Source organism: Saccostrea cucullata, unplaced genomic scaffold (genome assembly GCF_032062105.1).
Source record: "Saccostrea cucullata isolate Sc308-1 unplaced genomic scaffold, CSIRO_AGI_Scuc_v1 ctg344, whole genome shotgun sequence".
NCBI classification, from domain to species: domain Eukaryota; kingdom Metazoa; phylum Mollusca; class Bivalvia; order Ostreida; family Ostreidae; genus Saccostrea; species Saccostrea cuccullata.
In genome coordinates, this window is record NW_026933830.1 from 352,548 (window position 1) to 373,112 (window position 20,565).

Here is a 20,565-nt window from a genome sequence, read left to right on the forward strand (position 1 = left end):
AACTATCCTGATTAAGCATTTAAACTGTACAAGACTCATACACCATAGTAGCTTTGCCATCTCCTTTTTCAGTCCTGGGGTGTTAAAACCCTTCACTTTGGTACACCTGACTGCTTCTACCTCGTCAGTGCTGTATGTAGTTCACAGATACCTCACTGTCCTTTTAAATTACATTTTTTACGTAATTGCACATTTCACTTTGCAATGCATAGATTTGATATTGAATACCCTCAATAACTTTTTATGCACCAGGATTGATAGATCCGGGGCATATATTGTTTTTATCCTGTCTGCCTGTTTGTTTGTTTGTCTGCAAACATTAACCTTCGCCATAAATTTTGAAACATGACAGATAGAGACTTCATATTTGGTATGCATACTCCACTAATTATTTCTAATGTTGCAGAAGCTTGTCTTGACCTAGGATCAATGACAGTAAGAAGAAAACTGCTCATCTCACTCCTTTCATATTTTTATACCTTCTAGATATAGAAAGGGCACTAACCCATTTTTCGATGTAGCTACAAATGGACAAACTATACATTCCAATCTCTGAATGCACTCAACTCTTGAAAACAAAACAGTTTCAGGTTTAATGATTTTTTTTCAGACATAAACAAAAATATTCAATGGCTCCTGCATACATCATTTCATTAATCTCTCTCTCTCTCTCTCTCTCTCTCTTTGCATCATCATACTATCATTTCAATGGAAGACAAGCTTTAACTATTAAATTTACTTGCCATAAAAAAAGATTCAACAATCACTCAAAACAACATGACAGCCATTTCATTTCAGCACATTATGTTTAGGAATTTTCATATTAGTCAAACATCATTTCCAACATTTTCAGATGCATAATTATTCACTCGCTCATCACATCTTAATCAAAATAGGAATATAACTTCTAAAAGCAATCAAAAAATCATTGCTTTAAATCTAGAACTAAAATCAAGCCAAGAAAACCATTGATAACAAGAACAGATCAATGTACAGGTTAAGGAGATGTTAACAGACTCTCCTAACACAATAGATACATGCACCATAAACACACACAGGAAATAAATACTTGTTACATCGTCTCTATGCACAGTTACAGTGGTTAATCTCGTACAATGATGGTATGTGTAATTTACAGTATAGTATATATTATCTGGAGTCACTGTAACGGGGGGCATAGTTGTCTGTTACACAGCACTATTACATTAGCTCTGGGGGGCAGTGTCACAGGTGACCTAGATAAGGACACACTGAGGAGGGATCATGAGGACATTCGGTGTTTGGACGTGTCCACGATGTGACTGGGATCTTCTCCGTTAACATACTTCTGCCACATCTTCCTGTACAACACCTCCATGTTTCTGGCGTAGGTTTTACAGTTAAACAGTGGACTGGCTATCCTCGCTTTCCACACCTTGGCTCTCATGGCTTTTAAACTGCAAAAACATTCCCAACAATTATAAATATGTGTTCCTCAAGTCACAGTTATTTCAATTTGTCAATTTGTTTATTTTTTGTCATTAATCATCCAATATGTGAGAGTGCTTTACAATTACACATGCTAGACAACTTACTAAGCTTTATCTGTGCCAAGTTTTGAGGCGATTCTGATGTAATCCTCGCTTGTCCTGGCTACCAGTTCAGGACATCCTAGTGTCGTCAGCTGAGAGGAAGCCACACGGGAAGCCAACGTCTCTCCTGTAAATAATTATATTGTTAGCGGTTTTCATATATGGATCCTCTAATACTTCTACTGAGCTTACAGTGGTTTAATGCCTCACTTAATAGAGTGACCATTAATACTTTCTACAGAGCTTAAAATGGTTTAATGCCTCACCTAACAGAGTGACCATTAATACTTTCTACAGGGTTTAATGCCTCACCTAATGGAGTGACCATTAATACTTTCTACAGGGTTTAATGCCTCACCTAATAGAGTGACCATTGGAGTTCCTGCCCACAGGACGTCCATGCCTGTCGTGTGACCGTTACACAGTGGTGTGTCTAGACAGACGTCAGCTAACTGTCCACGTCTTACATGCTCCTCCTGTACAAAGAAGGCATCAACAGGTTAACAGACCAGAATATCAAACCACTATCTAACCTTCAATAATCTAATGTAAAATACTCTTTAAACCATTTTAATTGAAATTTATTTAATTCTAAGTAAAATGTAACTTTGATGAATTTGTTCCAAAATACTGAAGATGAATATTATTTTTGAAAACATTTTAACCAATTCAAAAAATTTTGCAAAAAAAAAATATCTTCAAAGAAAAAATTCTTTTCCAAATAAAGCCAAATATAGATGCAATTCTGAATTTCTTATGAATGTCACTAGCTTTGTATGAAATGGTAGCCATCATACCTTGGGTGCCACAGGGGAGAATATGATTCGTCCAGCAGAGAGTCCAGCATTAGCAGCAGTCTGTAGAACATTGGTCTCCCCTACGGCCGGGAATCTGAGGAGCCACAGCACACCATCAGGCACCTGCTTCAGGATCTCTATCCACATGTGTAGAGTCTGGGGATCAATCTTATACAGCTGGTTAAAGTTACAGTAGACCACCGCATCCTCCGGCAGTCCGTACTGGGAGCGAGCGCTGATAATGATGTTCTGGGGAATCTCCTCTCCTGTAGCAGCTTTGTTGTTTGTCTAGGTAATCACGAGGAAAATAAAAATAACATCATCCCAAACAAAACTTGCCTAAATAAATACTGTCACACAATTTCAAATGACTGTCAACACTGCCTTCAAGTATTTCATTTGCATTAGTTTACTGATTAGTTTACAGTAAAACAAATATAACATTGTGTTGGAGACAGATTATACCTGGTTGGTGGTGACTCCATTTTGAATGATGACATCATTGATACAGGAGTGGGAGAGGCCTGTCTGGGTCATCGTCTGTATGATTGGTTGAACTGGGAGAGACATGAAGTCAAAGGTCACCTGGGCGGGGCTTCCATCATTGTTATCCGTGGTCTCTCCGTGCTCAGCAGTGTAGGTTATAGTCTGCAATAAGGATAGGCATACTTATCATTACTTTTCAACATACTTGACAGGAAACAATTTTCTTACTGCTTAAAAATTTCCAGGATTCAAGTCTCTTGCAAATGCATGAATTCAAACCATTCAAGTTTTTTTTTATACTTATATGAACTATGACCTAATCTATAGAAACTGACCTTGAGCTGTCCGCTCTGTTTCAGAGGTTCCAGGTTGACTCCATTCAGAATTATGTTGTTGTCTGACACGTTGCCGTCGACTTCAATCAGGAGTTTCTCCTTCAGATGAGGAAACATTTGCATGTGGTCTCCTATAAAGAAGGTGTGGGCCATAAAGGCCAGGTTCTCAGAGTACTGGTCAGCCAGATTTAGGGGGGAAGTCACTTCGTCTGTCAGGATGTAGTCCATAAATGTAGCTCCACTGGTACCCGGGTAACCTAACCACATTACCTACAAATCACCCACACATTAACATGTGATTACAATTTGCATTAATTAGCACAAAAGAGAAATTAGGGCAGTGTCTATGGCATGTAGCATCCTTTTCTAGTTAATTCACACTTTCTTTTTTGGATTATGCAAGACACAACCAGGGAAGAATGTTTTCAATCTGGAATCATGTCTATACTGACCTGTATAGGGGCAGGTCGGAGAGCGAAAAGTTCGTTTCTGGCTCCCTTCGTGTAGCCATTCATGTTGACCAGGATGTTGATTCCGTCAGCATAGATCCTGTCCGCTGCCTTGCCGTTACAGGGGATCTGGGACAAGTCTATACAGTGTTCAGCTTCAGCGTTAATCTTGGCACGGAAGGTGGTTCCATCATCAGGACTCAGGGAATAGCAGAAAATCTGTGACAGAGAAACAATAGTATAAATATACCTGTTTATCTAACAAAGAAACTAAATATACACCTTTTAAAACTAAAGCGAAGTTGAATGACTCGTGAACTTATTTTACATGTGTATTTTTACCTCTACGTTGTCTCTGTTATGGAACCCTGGGATACTCTGCATCAGATGAGAGGTGGGGTGGTTCCCAAAGTCCGAGCTGACGTACCCAATCCGCAGCCTTCCCTTGGGTTCCTTCAGATCCCGGGGATGGTCATAGGGAGGTTTGTGTAAAACATTGATCTGTTCAAAAAAATGATACATCAGAACACTAGTCACAGAGTATGTCTGAAGCCTATACAAATTATATTATTAGTGTCTTGTCGAGATTTTCATAACCCCTTTCTTACGTTTTTAAATCATTATCCGATTCCAGACATTACCTTTTCCAGACAGAGGTTAGCGTGCCTGGCTGCTATAGCCTTCCTCATTTTGTGAGACAGTGGGTAGAGCATGCTGTGGTGAGGGTGGACTGAGGGCAGGCGGTTCTTAGCCAGCTGATCCTTCACAATGTGAACGAGTCGCTTCATCCTCGAGCTGTAGTCCGTCCAGTCACACACAATCTATAACACAATACAATGTCAACTTACTGTTTACTGATTAACTACTCAGATTTATTGTATCAATATAAATTGGTTTGTACTTTGTAGGAAAGAAAATAGATTAGGCCAAATAAGGTACAAATTCAAAGTTTTAGATGACTTTACCTAGAACAATTTGTTCAGTGACCTACCTGTAGGCAATGTGCTAAGTTACAGTAGGCATCAGGAAAATCAGGCTTCAACTTTAGGGCTGTTCTGTAGGAAGCGATGGCCTCCGGGATGTTACCAGAATCCTAAAATACACACAATACAAACATATTACCGATCACTAACACACAACTCATGAACAATCTACTCAGATCTACTACCGACACATCATAATCATCTCCTATATGTACCTTGTGGATGGACGCCAGATTGCTGTGGGCGTCGGCGAAGGCAGGATTAATCTGTATGGCCCTGGTGTAACACTGCAGGGCCCCCTGTATATCCTGCATCTCCTTTAAGGTATTACCCATGTTAGAATAAGCATCAGCAAACGTGGGGGAGATCCTAAAAGGCAAGGAAACTTGTTAAAAGAGCTAAAATAGCAAAAATTTATTTCAAGAAGGCAACAGAAGATTTTGAACAATGCCCACCTGATGGCCTCTTTGTAATGCATGAGGGCCTCATGGAGTTTGCCCTGCTGTTGTAAGACACTGGCCAGATTGGAATGGGCTACAGCAAACTCAGGATATACCTAAAAAAAAAAAAGAAAGTCATCCTTAATAAAATCTTGTTTGAACTTAATACAGCAATACAGCCTACTCCGGATATATTGAAATTCAGGGGACCATGCAAATCATTTCAATATATCTGTAATTCAATATAAGCGAAATCGTGAAGCCGCCATTTTTACAAGTTCAATCCCGATCTAAAATAAAGAACAAACCCGAACAAATTGATTTGTCATCGTTTGTCTACAACAGTGAGCAGATTACATAGAATATGAGTCCTTGAAAATTTAATTTTTTTTACTTCTATTTTATTGAAAAGACAAAATTCAACCCCGTTATTATTCCCCGATCGCATTTATTTACGTTTTGGGAAAAAATCACCGGCCTTAAACGGTTGAGTACTGCTGAACGCTGCTTGTATTTCATCGTAAGTGTATTCAGGTTAATCAACCCCTTAGTTATTTCGAATTTAGGCATATCAATAGCCATTAACAGTACATATTTAATTTCAAAGTTATGTTTTTTTCCCTAGATCTGTGGGGGTTACATGTACTATATTACGTTTAAATGTTTAGTCTCGATATGTCCGTATCATATACGTGGACGCAAAGAATTTAACAGTGAAGAATTTTATTTCGTAAGAGCATGCAGTATAAAAACAGATAAGGTGAAAACTTAATTATTCACACCTTTGTATATCAACTGGTCAATCAGGCATAATTACTGTCACCAACCGTAACGACAGCCGCTAGGGAGTACTTCAATATAACCGTTATGAAAACAACTCATTATCACCTGTGGGGACCGATCAGTGGCTTCAATATAAGCGAAATTTCAATATATCCGATTTCAATATAACCGTTATTTTAATGCAAAGAATATGAGAAGCAAAAACTGGGGATTTATTTCTATTTCAAAATAAGCAGAATTTCAAAATAACCGAGTTCAATATAAGTGGAGTAAGCTGTACTTTTAATCTCTCTAGTAATACACAACACTGGTTAACAAGTCCGTGGGACTAACCTCTAGTGCTTTGAGGTACAGTCTGACAGCTTCCTCTGTGTTGCCCTGCTCTCTCTTGATGTTGGCCAGATTGTTCAGGGAGTCGGCATGTGTAGGACTCAGCTTTAGGGCCGTGTTATAGCACTCCTCAGCCTCCACCACCTGATCAACGTATAACACAAACATAAATCTTACGAAATCTTTAGTTTAAATCTTATGACAATTTCAGTGTAAATCTTAGGAAATCTTTAGATTCTAATTAAATTATTGTAGACAGTACACACCTTGCCCTTCTCCTTCAGTGCATTAGCAAGATTACAGTAGGCATCTGGGAAGTTTGGCTGAAGTTCTATGGCACGTTTGTAGGTGTCTATGGCAAGGTCAATCAATCTGAGGAATAAAACAATGTGCATTTAATTACAATGCCAGAAAAAAAAATTATTTATTCTAAAGATTGAAATAGATAAGAATGTGCTGACAGTGGGATGCTAATAAACACAGCTGTACACACTGGTACAGATGATGAGACCTACCCCTGTTCATAGTATACACAAGCCAGGTTTCCGTGTACCACGGCATGATTGGGACTCAGATTCAGGGCCCGCAGGTAAGCTGCTACAGCTCTGTCAAATATTCTGGCTTCTTTTAACACATTGCCTAGGTTTATATACGCATCCAGAAAGTTGGGATCTAGAGCAACAGCCTGTCATAGAAGTGAAACAGAGTGTAATAAAAAGTGACATAGAAAATGGTTTCACAAATCAACAGTTTCAATTACTTATGCAAACAATCTTTCTTCTACAAACAATATTTACCTTTTCAAAGTGATGGATTGCTAACCAGATTTCTCCTTGTGCATTGAACACACACCCCAAGTTACTCCAGGCCACAGCAAAATTTGGCTGTGTCTCGATAGCTTTTAAATAACAAGTCTAAACAAAAGAGAAAATATACAAAGTTAAAAGGGAGAAAAATTTACAGATTCAGCGCAACAGCATGCGCAGCGGGAGCGAACAACGCGCAAATTCTTACAACCCATCTGAGCATAAAATATGATTCCTGACGTCTGCTTGCCATAACTCTAAAGTTCAGCAACTTAACCTTTAATCCTTGACTGAAGTCCAGCCTATTATCGATAGTTAACTAGTATGATGTCAAACTGAGATCAGAAACCATTGGTTTGAAGCAGTCCTGACTATTGGACATATGACATTTCTATTATCACTGTTCATTATTCCCCATAACTCTGCCCAAGTTTGTCAACAGTTGGTTAAGTCCGGACTACTTCAAATCAGACAAGTTGTAATCGAACAACCCTTCTGACAAGTTTGTCTTAGTTAATGTTGTTAAATTTTTAATCATTAACAGGACAAAGAATACTTTAGTTTTGATTTTGTGACATGTCTGTCAGAAGGCTGTGTTCCGCTAGCGACCGCAGCGACAGGACCAGGGCGCGCGCAGCACGGGGTGATGGTAGAGAAGGAATTTCTTTATATAGAGAAAATTTATAATTTAGATTTTTTTTTCTTTTTTTGTTCTGAAAAAGATGTCAATTTTGTTAGCACTGAGACTTTTTTTTCCAGATTTTATAGGATTTTTATTTGAGACTACATACACATGTAGCATACAATACCTCCAATTTACCACTAGAACATCAAATTTTTCTGGCAATAATTACCATATAGAGTCATACCAGTTGTATACAGCAGACATCCCTGGCACGGAGGCGTGGCACCTCGTGTACTATTACAGAAATTATAAAGAAAACGCTCAGATTAATGCCAAAGTAAGTGGAAATTAGTAACAAAAGAAAAACCAGGTTATGTCAAAACAAAACAAGATTCAATTATACAACATTTCATATCCTTTTTTTAGTGAAGATTTTAATTTCTTCACATATTTTTTATCTATGCATATAATAAATTCTAGTCAAACTCTAAAAACTTATTTCTTCATGAAATTCTTCAAAATAAAGCTAAAACACTGAAGACACAAATGACTTTCTACATATAATTTGCAATATAAATACATTTCAAAACATTTCAATATCCTGGAGGGACCCTGAGAACATGACATAGCATGAGACACAGAAAGAGTAAGAAGAATGAGGGCTTGTATTGAAATGTTTTGCTGCTTCATGTTGGTTGCCTCTTATCGCCAGCTGCATTCAATAGCTAAGAAGATGAACGTAACATTGAGTTATCGTTTAATTTTTTTGGCAAATACTCTTCTTAAAATTATGTCAGTCAGTACATGATCAATTTTTGTTTTCAATGTGAGTCACATCTTCTTAACTAATCACACATCTAAATGGAAAGAAAATTGACACAAAAGACTTTCATTTTGCAAATCATTTGCCACAAATTGTTTTTCCTTTTTTTTTTAATTCACAGATTCATGTTATTATATGACCTAAAACTCTACAAAATTTTTGGCCATTTGCAAAATGAAACGACTTCAACATTTCCTCCATGAGAGGTTTACGAATGAAAGTCATTTGTATCTACATGTCACAAAAGAACACTGAGAGAACTAAGGCGTCGGATCAGCTGTAGAGTCTCTATTTATAGCAATGATGCAATCACTACCTTTGCCTCGTCCAGTCTTCCCAAAGCTTTCAGCAGATTTCCCAAGTCACTCCGCACACAGTAGAGATCCTGGAAAGATAAAACAACTGTTACTGAAAGGTCTGGACACAATAATACAGGGCAAAACAACTGTTACTGAAAGGTCTGGACACAAATATACAGGGCTCGGACCTAAGCAACATTCAATATTTTACTGTAGATTTGTGATATTTACAAAAATTCTATACTGTACTCTGTAGAGCATTAAACTGTAATGTTGAGTACTGATATGATCAAACATTTTATTGTAATGTACAGTGGTGATTCTTGTTTTCTCTGTTATGTAATGTAGTGATATAACATACTGGGTTGTACTGTAGCGCTGTGACGTAAGCCTGTACGGCTTGCTCCATGTCTCCGGCGGCTACCAGGGCGGCTGCCAGGTTGATGTAACCATCTATGAAGTCCGGCTTTAGTCTGACGGCGTGCCGGTAATTCTCTAGAGCTTCCTGTAGTTGTCCTCGCTCCTTGAACACATTTCCTAGATTGGAGTACGCCTCCGCTAGCATGGGGTTTTGTTTGATGGCAAGCTGGCTGAAGTATGCTGACCTATATCATAATGCAAGAACAGAAGTTTAGTCCCATGTTCACTGCATTTTTGTGCAATTGTTTTATTCTTTCAGTATCAAAAATATAACAGCAATTACCATTGAAGCTCACTCACAGCATTTTATAGTTCAACACTGCATAACATTTGTTTAATCTAATGACTTTAAGCTACATGTGTCCGTCTCATACCTTTCTAGGCACCTACACTGGAAGTGTATGGAGCTAAGGAGAGCAGTATCCAGTGTTTTTTTAATCTAATGACTGTAACCTAGCCGTGTCTGTCTCCTACCTTTCTAGGCGCCTACACTGGAAGTGTATGGAGCTAAGGAGAGTAGTATCCACGCGTTTTTTTTAATTTAATGACTATAACCTAGCTGTGTCTGTCTCCTACCTTTCTAGGCGCCTACACTGGAAGTGTATGGAGCTGAGGAGAGTAGTATCCACGCGTTTTTTTTTAATTTAATGACTATAACCTAGCTGTGTCTGTCTCCTACCTTTCTAGGCGCCTACACTGGAAGTGTATGGAGCTGAGGAGAGTAGTATCCACGTGTTTATTTAATTTAATGACTATAATCTAGCTGTGTCTGTCTCCTACCTTTCTAGGCGCCTACACTGGAAGTGTATGGAGCTGAGGAAAGTAGTGTATCCACGTGTTTATTTAATTTAATGACTATAACCTAGCTGTGTCTGTCTCCTACCTTTCTAGGCACCTACACTGGAAGTGTATGGAGCTGAGGAGAGTAGTATCCACGTGTTTATTTAATTTAATGACTATAACCTAGCTGTGTCTGTCTCCTACCTTTCTAGGCGCCTACACTGGAAGTGTATGGAGCTGAGGAGAGTAGTATCCACGTGTTTATTTAATTTAATGACTATAACCTAGCTGTGTCTCTCTCCTACCTTTCTAGGCGCCTACACTGGAAGTGTATGGAGCTGAGTAGCAGTAGCACCCCCGTGTTTTCTGTCTCCTACCTTTCTAGGCGCCTACACTGGAAGTGTATAGAGCTGAGGAGCAGTAGAACCCCCGTGTTTTCTGTCTCCTACCTTTCTAGGCGCCTACACTGGAAGTGTATAGAGCTGAGGAGCAGTAGAACCCCGTGTTTTCTGTCTCCTACCTTTCTAGGCGCCTACACTGGAAGTGTATGGAGCTGAGGAGCAGTAGAACCCCCGTGTTTTCTGGCTCCTGCCTCCACAGCTGCATGCAGTGTTGTTCTGAGTTGTCATAGTCCCCGGCCTGGTACTCCTGATGGGCCAACTCGGCCAAACCTACAAATCAACACATACTGTCTCACTAAGGAACACGAGAGGAACTTCCTATATTCTGATATGTTAACTATTTCACACTAGCAAAATTTTGTGCAAATTGGTACTTTCTATTTTCAGGAAAGAGGGATGTGTGATGGATGAACTCATGATTTTTAATAATCTTTTAGAACCTATGCAAGGCTTAAAAACAGGTTAGGAGTAATTCCTTGACAACTCGCTTAAACACAAAAAACTCTCTTTAAACTAAAAATAAACATAAAAACATAACCATGATAACTGTAAACAGAATATTTTGATATGGGAGAAAAATGCAGAAAAAATTGAGGTTTCAAAATCCCTTATTGTTATGAATATAAGGTGAGGTTAGTTGTTTTATTTTCCTGAGTACTACGCATTGTGCGCAGTAAAAATTCAAAAGTTTTGCATCAATAACAGTGCCATAAACCAAAACTGTAAAACAACAGACAGTTTTATCATTGTCAGCTAATGCTGACTAAGCAGCAGAACATTGTGTAAACAAAATACTAACAAAGCAAGCCAGTCGTAAAAACGGCTAAACCAGTAAATAATAAACACAGTACCTGTTGTGTCTGTGATTTGGGCCATAGTTGGCATTTCCTTTCTGGAAAATGGCGACCACAAATATTTTCTGCGATGTTGTCGGCTTCCTCGCGAGAAATTGAACAATTAGTACGTGTGCGCTATCTATAACGATGGAAAAAAGGAAAAATCCTTTTGTAAATCACATAAATGAACAGTTTCCTATAAATTACAATTTTATCAGCGTTTTCCCTTCTCTGCACATGTAACCCACCTTCTTCGAGGACACGAAGCTCATGAATATTCAAACGTCACGATTAGTGTGACGTCAAACAATCTGATTACCGCTTTTGATATGGAAACATTTCATTCATGTACTAGGCCTATTAGATGAAAAAATTTGCATAAAATCAATTTCCAAGCTAAAGTTTGACTTCTCTTCATAAACGGAGAAAACTATTTTCATTTAAAAAAGAAGGATCTTCTCTCAAAAATTCAGTGACGTAATGGTCACATGATGAATCTTTCCGTATATATGCGTTCTGCGCAAAGGCCAACAATGAATATGGGCGGATCTTTAAGAACAGCTTCAACAAGGATGTTTTTTTTTTATCACCGCTCACATAGATCGTCTTCTTAACTTGCCAACTGAGGTTTTTGCTGTTGAATTTACCATTTTATTCAATCCATAGGGGTTCCTCACAATATTAAACTTCTTAATTACTGTCTACAAATTACACCCTATATATCGAATAGTAAGAAGTTTAATATTGTTAGGAACCCCAATGGATTGAATAAAATGGTAAATTCAACAAATGTTCACACCTCAGCAAAAATTTTGAATTGCACAGTAAATTTCTGAATCCTACCAACGATTTCTTTTATTTTATAATTTTTTTTCCGTTGGAACGGCAGATTCGTTTGAACGAGTTAGAAATTAATATTTTGAACGGTTATCAAAAACCGTTTTAAACATGTACAAACGATTTTCTATGGCGAAAGCATGATTTTACTGAAGAAAAAAAAATCATACAAACGATTCTTTAAAAAATTGTTCGAACAACTTCAACTACATGTACTAAATTGTGGTTGTACAAACGAATTTCTAAGTCGTACAAGCGATGTTCTAATTCGCACAAAAGGCTCCGAGTTATAAAATTCAGAATAAATCTAACAGAGTCCATTATCCAGATAAAACATATACACTGTGATCAATCAGAAGTCACATTTTAAAAAAAAAATTATTTTTACCACAATTAATTGAATTCAATATATACAATCCACTTCAGGCGAGGATTCAGGATTTTTTTTTCCAGAGGAGGGGTCTACCCCAGACCAAAAAAAAATATCTAACCCCAAAAAATTCTTGACAAGCAAAAGAAGTAAACATTTTCCAATTAAACGTGAAAAACCTATATTTGGTGGTGGTGGTGGTGGTGGTGGAGGTGGTAAGGGGGTGTTATAGTCGTTGACTTTTAAAGCTTCGATCAAACCAATTTCAAATAAATCCGCGTTTTCAATGAGAGGTCCAACGATTTTTTTTTGGGGGGGGGGGGGGTCTAAGGTCACTATTACTTGGAATAGTATATAGATTTAACAAGCAAATTCAAAGAATTGTGGTACCCCGCTTTCGGTGTCTTTGTTGGTGAGATGTTATTTTTTAGGACATATTGTGTCTAATATGAACATCCTATTATATGTCATTTCTTAGAAATTATCTTTGAAGTTGATTTTTTTGAAGAATGAAAACCCTAATCCTGACCGTTAAAAAGTTATGGCCAAAGTAAACGTTTTTTAAAAGAAGGTCAACTCCAAGGTCAAGATCAAAGGCTCAAAGTTATTGATGAAAGGTTTTCTCACAAGGATTATATATGTGAAGTATGATAGCCCAAGCCCTTACCGTTCAAAAGTTGTGGTCAAGGTTAAAATTTTTTTCATAAGTACGTAAATCTTTAAGGTCAAGGTCAAAAGGTCAAAGTTGTTGATATCCAATGAAAGGACTTGCCACAAAGAATACATATGTGAAATATAAAAGTCCTAGTATTTACCGTTCAAAAGTTGTGACCAAAGTTAAAGTTTTTTTTAAAGTAGTTAAAACTCTTATGTCAAGGTCAAAGGGTAAATGTTGTTGGTATCCAATGAAAGATCTTCTAAAAAGGATTACATATGTGAAGTACGAAAGCCCTATCCCTCACTGTTCAAAAGTTATGGTCAAGGTTAAAGTATTTTCATAAGTATGTAAATCTCCAAGGTCAAGGTCAAAAGGTCAAGGTTGTTGATATCCAATGAAATGTCTTGCAACAAGGAATGCATATGTGAAATATAAAAGTCCTAGTATCAACTGTTTAAAAGTTGTGACCAAGGTTAAAGATTTTAAAAAATAGTTAAAACTCCAAGGTCAAGGTCAAAGGGTAAAAGTTACTGGTATCCAATGAAAGGTCTTCTCACAAGAATTACATATGTGAAGTACAAAAGCCTTAGTCCTCACCGTTCAAAAGTTATGGTCAAGGTTAACGTTTTTTCATAAGTATGTAAATCTCCAAAGTCAAGGTCAAAAGGTCAAAGTTGTTGGTATCCAATGAAAGGTCTTGCCACAAACAATACATATATGAAATATGCAAGTCTTAGTTTCTTCCACTCAAAAGTTATGGCCAAAGTAAAAGTTTGAAATTTCTGTGTAAAAGTGGGTCAAACTCCAAGGTCAAGGTCAAAAGGTCAAGTTTGGTGGTACCCAAAGAAAGGTCTTGTCACAAGGAATACACATGTGGAATATGAAAGTCATAGCTCTACTAAATCAAAAGATATGGGCAAGGTTAAAGTTTTTGTGACTAATAGGTACTAATAGGACTTTCATATTTCACATATGTATTCTTTGTAGCAAGACCTTTTATTTGATACCAACTACTTTGACCTTTTGACCTTAATTTGGAGATTTCCGTACTTATGAAAAAACTTTAACCTTGACCATAACTTTTGAATGGTAAGGGCTAGGGCTTTCATACTAGACATATGTAATCCTTTTGAGAAGACTTTTCATTGGATACCAAGAACGTTAACACTTTGACCTTGACCTTGGAGTTCAGTTATAATTTCTAATCATATAAATAGATGACTTATGATAGGACGTTCATATTAGACACAAAATGTCATAAAAAAATGACAACTCACCAAAAAAAAAAAAAGACACCGAAAGCGGGGGACCACAATTCTTTGAATTTGCTTGTTGATGCAAATCACCCATATTCCCCAAACTCGGGCAAGACAATTTACGGAAGCAGATTTCAGGGGGTGGATCCTAGGTTTTCAGCTTTCTTAGTTAAAGAAAAATTAACTTGATATTACATTCCACCATTTATTTCAATCATTGATATTTTTTTTTTTTACTTTAAAATGAAAATATTTACATAGCCAATCAGGTAACGTCTACTCATTTAGTACTCTTCTTCATCTCCTTTTCCCCATAATTCCACGCTGTACTTTCACAACTACCTAGTATATTTGAGAGGCAGCTTACTTTTACTGAAGAATGAGTTTACTATAATTAATTTTAACATTCTTTTTATTTTACTTTTTTAACAGCATTTGATTTAGATGCCCCCCCCCCCCTAAAAAAGGGGTGGGTGCAAGGCTTCTAAATAATTAGTATTCCTACCTATGTTTTAAACCCAATAAAACTTAAGATCCCTCCCTCAAAACTGCTGACATTAATTGCCTCGCGCACATCTCCCTGGGGAAGAATCACAGTTTAACGTTTAATTCGGCTTTTATTGAGTTTCCTCTCCGCATAGAATGCGTAAGTTTTCTTGGCATGCAGATCTCAACCCCCCTTTTCTGTTTGTTTGAATTTCATTGTCAATGCATCAAATTCTTTTGATGTAATATATATAGACACAGAATGATTTATACCGGTAATAATTTTGATTTACTGGACTGGGCGAAATGCATGAAACCTCCAGAACACAATAACATATAGACAGAAGTGAAACTCTCAAATATTTTCTATGCAAAAATAATTTTTTTAAAAAAATTTAAAAAAAAATAATTCCTCAAACGAGCAAAATTAAAATCACGACAAGGCCAATGATCTATTACATGAAACTCAACATAACTTTTCTGACTGATTTTTCTAACCGGAGAGTGAGAATAAGTGGTTTCATTATACCCCCCGCTTGTTACGCGTCTGTCCGTACATCTGTCTGTTAAGCTTTAGGATACCCATCTCTAATCTTATACCACTGAAAGGAAATGTATGAGACTTTCACAGAATCATCTTTGTTACATATATAGAACCATTGTGCACCTCCTATGTTACTTTTTGATCGGAAACATATTACGGGTTTCCAATAGCAAAACATTAATTGACACTGCCATTTTTTCTATATTGCATGAAGAGTATACCCATCCTTTATCCGCAACATCTTCCTATACCACTGACTAAAATTTAATGTCATTGTGCACCTCAAGGTCCTTTATTTTACTTATTTATCTAACACTTATTTTCGTGTCTCCCAGGGTAAAATATAGACTTTGCCATTATAACATATAGGAGGCGGGGGTATCATTAGTGAGCTCAGTGCTCATAATAGATCTAGTTTTACCTATCACCTGTTCATGCTCCCTGGTCCCCCCGCATACAAAGTACATGGGAGCTTGTCTCAGAAGCTCATTTACGTACATTTTGTATGCAGTATTATCTGCTTAGAGCAGGGGTGTCATTGGATACCATCCAACTCATTGTAGCCAGGATTAGAACAGGAAAGCCAGCAGAAATAAGGCATCTTTTGGAGAAATGGCAAACTTCATGAATGTCATGATGATGCATGTGTAATGTACAGATGAGATTCAGAGTGATAATCATTTCCCCCCCCCCCCCTTTTTTTTAAAAAAAAAGATGTTAGTAATTTGTTATTATCCTCAAATCAGAGAGATTATTCTGCTATGAATTGTAATCCTTTGGCTGGAATCGTATTAATCAGATTAAATCATATTGTAGAGATATTAAAATCTTCAGACCATACAGATGACGTGAATTAAATTGATCTCTGTAGAGATGATGACAGAGAGAATCCACCAATATTTTCAAATCAAACATCAGAGCCATCCAACATCGATTTGTACATTTCCTTTTATAATGAAAAGAAAATTAAAAGTTGTATGAGAAATTTTCCTTCAGTAACTAATATATTGTTAGAACAGAGCCGAGATCTGAAAATGGTGGAAGTGCATCGAAAGGTCGCACTGTGGAACTAATGTGTAGCAATGGCTGTACTGTAGGACTGAGGCGTGGAAGGAGATTTGTTTGTTCCCCGCGCTGGACTGTACAACTTGGACGTGGATCCATGGGTCCAACAGTAGAACTAAAACCAGATCGTATATCTACAATACCTACATCAACCATACCTGTCGTACATGGAATGTCAGCCATATTTGTCCTCTCTACCACCGAACTGAAGTTGTCGGTGATGGCGACTAAATATTAATTTTCTGTGATTCAGTCACTGATTAGTTATATAGTTTACTCCCCTAGAAGGCATAAAACACGTTTCTAAAAGTTACATGTATAAAACAACCTGAAACACACCAGGAAGAGCAGCTAGCACAAGTAGTGTGTCACTGTGAATATTTTTTTTTTATATAAATCTTAAATTTTTCCAAGTAGGCTAGTTTCGATTTAAGCCGTTCTGATAAACTCGTATCCTCGACCTGTCTGACTCAAGTTAAAAATTAAAAGTCATCTCTATAACTAAAGGCATTTAAATTCGATGAACAATACTATGACTTTGATAAAAAGTCGATCCCTTCCTAAATTTACAATTTATGATAATTTACATTCATCTATTTTTGATTATATTATTGCGATACTAGTTTTATACTATGCACATTTGATTCATCTGTATAAAAATTCATACATGAAAGAATAAATAAAAAACAAAATAATACAAGCAAATTTAAAGAAAGTTGGTCCTCGCTTTCAGTGTCTTTGTGGATGGGGTGCCATTAATGTATGGTATATTGTGAACGCCATGTCATATGTCATTCAACAGTAATAACGAAAGTTAATTTTATTTAAATTAGCTCAAACATGAAGGTCAAGGTCAAGGTTAAAAAAAATCATATTAATTAAAAAAATATATTTTTTTAAAAAATCATCATACATACAAAAATGAATTACAACACCTTTGTTTTCATAAAAAAAAATAAAGATAATGTTTTTTTGAAGGTTTTATTTACCTCATTTCAATGCACAAAAGTTTTTTAGTAGTTCTAATACTTGTAGGATTGATAATGTCGAAAAATAAAAAATAACATGTTAATTCACAAAATTTGTAATACCATTGAGCATTAAATTTAACAAATATTGTTTATTTACATTGATTATTAAATTAGAATAAAAATAAAGTATCAAGCATGATTTTCATTTTCACATAAAAAATTTACAAAAATGACACATTTTTGCAATAAACATATTTTTCTCGCAATGAATCTCTGTAAACATCTTTAATCTATCAAATTTCAATATACAGTGTATGAGCATTAATTTTTAGTTTTGATTATATTGTATATTGTGAACGATTTCTTCAAAGGTAATCATGAAAGTGTAATTTATATTCATTTTAAAAAATCAATTATAACGTAAAACTTTGAAGGTCAAGGTTTGGGTTAAAAAAATCATATTAAAAAATTATAGCATGGTCGGAGATAGCTTGGCGTGGATAACGCGCATGTCAAATATGAAAATCTCTTTCCTTCTCAATCAAAATTTATAAGTAAAGATAACATTTTTTAAAAGTAGGTTATACTTCAAAGTTAAGATCACAGGGTAAAAAATCATGGTATGTTTAGAAAGGTCTTGTCATGGATAATATATATATGCAATATGAAAGCCCTATCTTTTCTTTTACAAAAGTTGTATCCAATTTAGTGTAATGTTACATTTTTTTGAAAAGTAGGTCAAACGTCAAGGTCAAGGTCACATGGTTAAAAACCATAGCTAGTATATTTGGAAATGTCTTGCCACAGGAAATTAACGTATGAAAGCACTAGGTATCTCTTCTCATTCAAAAGTTATGACCATGATAAAAGTTTTTGTAAAAAAAAATCTGGCACAGTTGGGAGTCGAGCTCTGCGAGTACTACATTTACCCAACCCCAGACACTCACTTCCGGTAAGAAGATGGACGTGGAAGACGAAAACATTCTTGCAGGGATTTTTAAAGATTCTTTCCCTGAAAACTGGCAAGAAAATTCCGACTTCCTGCAGTACCTGAGTGAGTTGAGTTCATATGGAGTCCAAAAACTGTCACTTGAGCCTGATCATCTGGCCGAAGAAAAGAACGAGATACTTCAAGCCACGCAGAACCTGGCTTTTCAGCACTACAAAACGTTCATAGAGACAGCTGAATGTTCAAGGGACATTTTTAAAGATTTCCAAATAGTAGAAGAACATGTTGGAAACTTATTGGAAAAGTTGCCGAATTTCAGTGAGGAATGCAATGGTGTAATGCAGAAAGCCCAAGAAATTAACGCCAGTCGGCGAATGAATAATCTCACCCTTCAGCGACACACACAACTGCTAGAAATCCTCGAGATGCCACAATTGATGGACACATGTGTAAGGAACGGTTATTATGAAGAGGCGCTGGAACTCGCGGCTCATGTCAAACGACTGGAGAAGAAACATGGCAGTATTTCCATTATAGGGACGATAGTTACGGAGGTAAAAGGTTCCACACAGCTGATGCTGAAACAACTAATTCAACAGTTACGTACCAATATCCAGCTCCCAGCCTGCTTAAGGGTGATTGGTTACATTCGACGAATGGATGTCTTTACAGAAACAGAGCTAAGAATCAAATTTCTTCAAGCGAGGAGTACTTGGTTTCAAGGAATTCTGAACTCGATTTCCAGAGAAGATCCATACGTGCACATAACAAAAACAATCGAGGCCAGCCGTGTGCATCTGTTTGACATCATTACGCAGTACAGAGCCATTTTCTCTGATGATGATCCGCTACTGAGCACAAAGAAAGACGACACGGTCAGCGAAGCATCTTTATTTCATGGATGGGTGGTTCACAAAATCTCTGAATTCCTGGCAACATTAGAACAAGATCTAATGATGGGAGTGGGTGAAAGATTAGACTCTGTCTTAGGGCAGTGTATGTACTTTGGACTCTCTTTTAGTCGAGTTGGAGCAGATTTTCGGGGTTTGCTTGCTCCGATATTCCAACATGCTGCTGTCATGGGATTCAGAAACACAATGAAGGAAGCCAATAAAAGATTTGAATTAGACATGCAGTCTTATAATCTGTTAGCCCAGACGAGTACGGTGGGCTCAGTCCCATACATTGCACAAGGGAACGAACTCTATCCTCCAGCGATCCTCCTGGATTACTCCCCTTTAGCTGTTTATTGTAACCATGTTTTGAGTGGATTTAATGAACTGCGACTGTGTGCTCCGGTATCTGTTGCTCACGAGGTGGCTGAAGCTCTACAGAGTTCGCTCCTGGAAGTGAACAATGTCATTCTGTCCTTTCACAGAGCGGAGGAGGCAACGTTTGATAAAAGGGAGCAGGAGAAATTCACCAAATTCTGTGACGTATACGGAGAAACTCTCCTACCCTATCTTCAGAAATGTCTCCAGGCTTTATTTCCACCTCAGCAGTTGTCTGCCCTTCTTGGTGTTCCTGTTAATTTACTGGATTTAAAAACCGTTCTAGGAAAAATCGAACATTTGATGCCAGAAAAAGAACAGCTGGAGACAACAGAGAAATCCAAGTCAGAAGAGAAGCAAGGGGAGTCAACGAACCATGTAACAGAACAGAAATCACAAGATTTACCCATTAACCAAGCTCCTGCTCAGGAGAATGTTCATCTGGGGGAGGTGAGAGAGACCAAGACTGTAGAGACAGACTCTGGCCAACAGGGAGGGCCCAAAATCGTCCTCTCGACCCCCAACTCTGATAGAGAAGCCATAGACTCAGATTCAGAGACACCCAGTCAAGTCGTCTTCACCACGAGTAGCTGTGAACATAGCGAACACAGTGATGTAGAGTGAGGTCTAAATGGATGGAATATTTATATATTAAGGAATTTCTGTTTTGTTTGTTTACTATTTAAAAAAAACATAGTAGTATTGTAGTAAGCAACAATGATCTTTAAATATTAAAATTATTATTAAATATTTTTGTGAAGTATATGTAAGAATTATTTATTATTGGACATGTTATTTCAATAAATCTTGGGCCACCTCTGTTTTTGATTATTTAATTGTTCTATTTGTTTTCATTAAAATGCAATGATAAAATAGCCTTTAACCGTGTTCAAGTAACATCCGACTTTCTACATGTGCTGGACTCGCTCTGAAATAGACATGTATAGGAAAACAGTTTTATAACATCAATCAGAGAGAATGTTTCACTCCAGGA

The 20,565-nt window shown here is 37.0% G+C and overlaps 2 protein-coding genes across 6 annotated transcripts; one reads left to right on the forward strand and one right to left on the reverse strand.

Annotated features, from left to right (window-relative positions):
* Positions 1 to 574: 574 nt before the first annotated feature.
* LOC134239410 (UDP-N-acetylglucosamine--peptide N-acetylglucosaminyltransferase 110 kDa subunit-like) lies at positions 575 to 11,495 on the reverse strand. Of its 5 annotated transcripts, XM_062721590.1 has the most exons (21): positions 11,413 to 11,495; positions 11,180 to 11,303; positions 10,448 to 10,598; positions 9,089 to 9,332; positions 8,745 to 8,813; positions 6,972 to 7,088; positions 6,690 to 6,859; positions 6,441 to 6,546; positions 6,178 to 6,318; positions 5,077 to 5,177; positions 4,837 to 4,990; positions 4,630 to 4,731; positions 4,280 to 4,459; positions 3,981 to 4,139; positions 3,642 to 3,857; positions 3,190 to 3,459; positions 2,834 to 3,016; positions 2,369 to 2,656; positions 1,930 to 2,047; positions 1,575 to 1,698; positions 575 to 1,436 (listed from the first exon to the last, which is right to left on the reverse strand). In XM_062721590.1, the coding sequence occupies exons 2-21, from the start codon at positions 11,211 to 11,213 to the stop codon at positions 1,262 to 1,264; spliced, it is 3,102 nt and encodes a 1,033-aa protein (XP_062577574.1). In that variant the 5' UTR covers positions 11,214 to 11,303; positions 11,413 to 11,495; the 3' UTR covers positions 575 to 1,261. The 5 variants fall into 5 exon arrangements, with proteins under 5 accessions (XP_062577574.1, XP_062577573.1, XP_062577575.1 ...); XM_062721589.1 differs by lacking the exon at positions 11,413 to 11,495 and having other exon boundaries at positions 11,180 to 11,406; XM_062721591.1 differs by lacking the exons at positions 10,448 to 10,598; positions 11,180 to 11,303; positions 11,413 to 11,495 and adding an exon at positions 10,233 to 10,310.
* Positions 11,496 to 18,281: 6,786 nt separating this feature from the next.
* On the forward strand, positions 18,282 to 20,394 carry LOC134239412 (conserved oligomeric Golgi complex subunit 8-like). The gene has a single exon (XM_062721594.1). The coding sequence runs from the start codon at positions 18,312 to 18,314 to the stop codon at positions 20,193 to 20,195; it is 1,884 nt and encodes a 627-aa protein (XP_062577578.1). The 5' UTR covers positions 18,282 to 18,311; the 3' UTR covers positions 20,196 to 20,394.
* The last annotated feature ends 171 nt before the right edge of the window (positions 20,395 to 20,565 follow it).

Bases quoted from the DNA above. Each gene is read 5' to 3' on its own strand.
- LOC134239410 (XM_062721590.1), bottom strand. From the start codon at position 11,213: ATGCCAACTATGGCCCAAATCACAGACACAACAG. The intron at 6,319-6,440 runs GTGTGTACTGTC...TACGTTGATCAG, and splicing joins CACTGAAGGAGAAGGGCAAG to GTGGTGGAGGCTGAGGAGTG. The intron at 1,437-1,574 runs GTAAGTTGTCTA...ATGTTTTTGCAG, and splicing joins CTTGGCACAGATAAAGCTTA to TTTAAAAGCCATGAGAGCCA.
- LOC134239412 (XM_062721594.1), top strand. From the start codon at position 18,312: ATGGACGTGGAAGACGAAAACATTCTTGCAGGGATTTTTAAAGATTCT.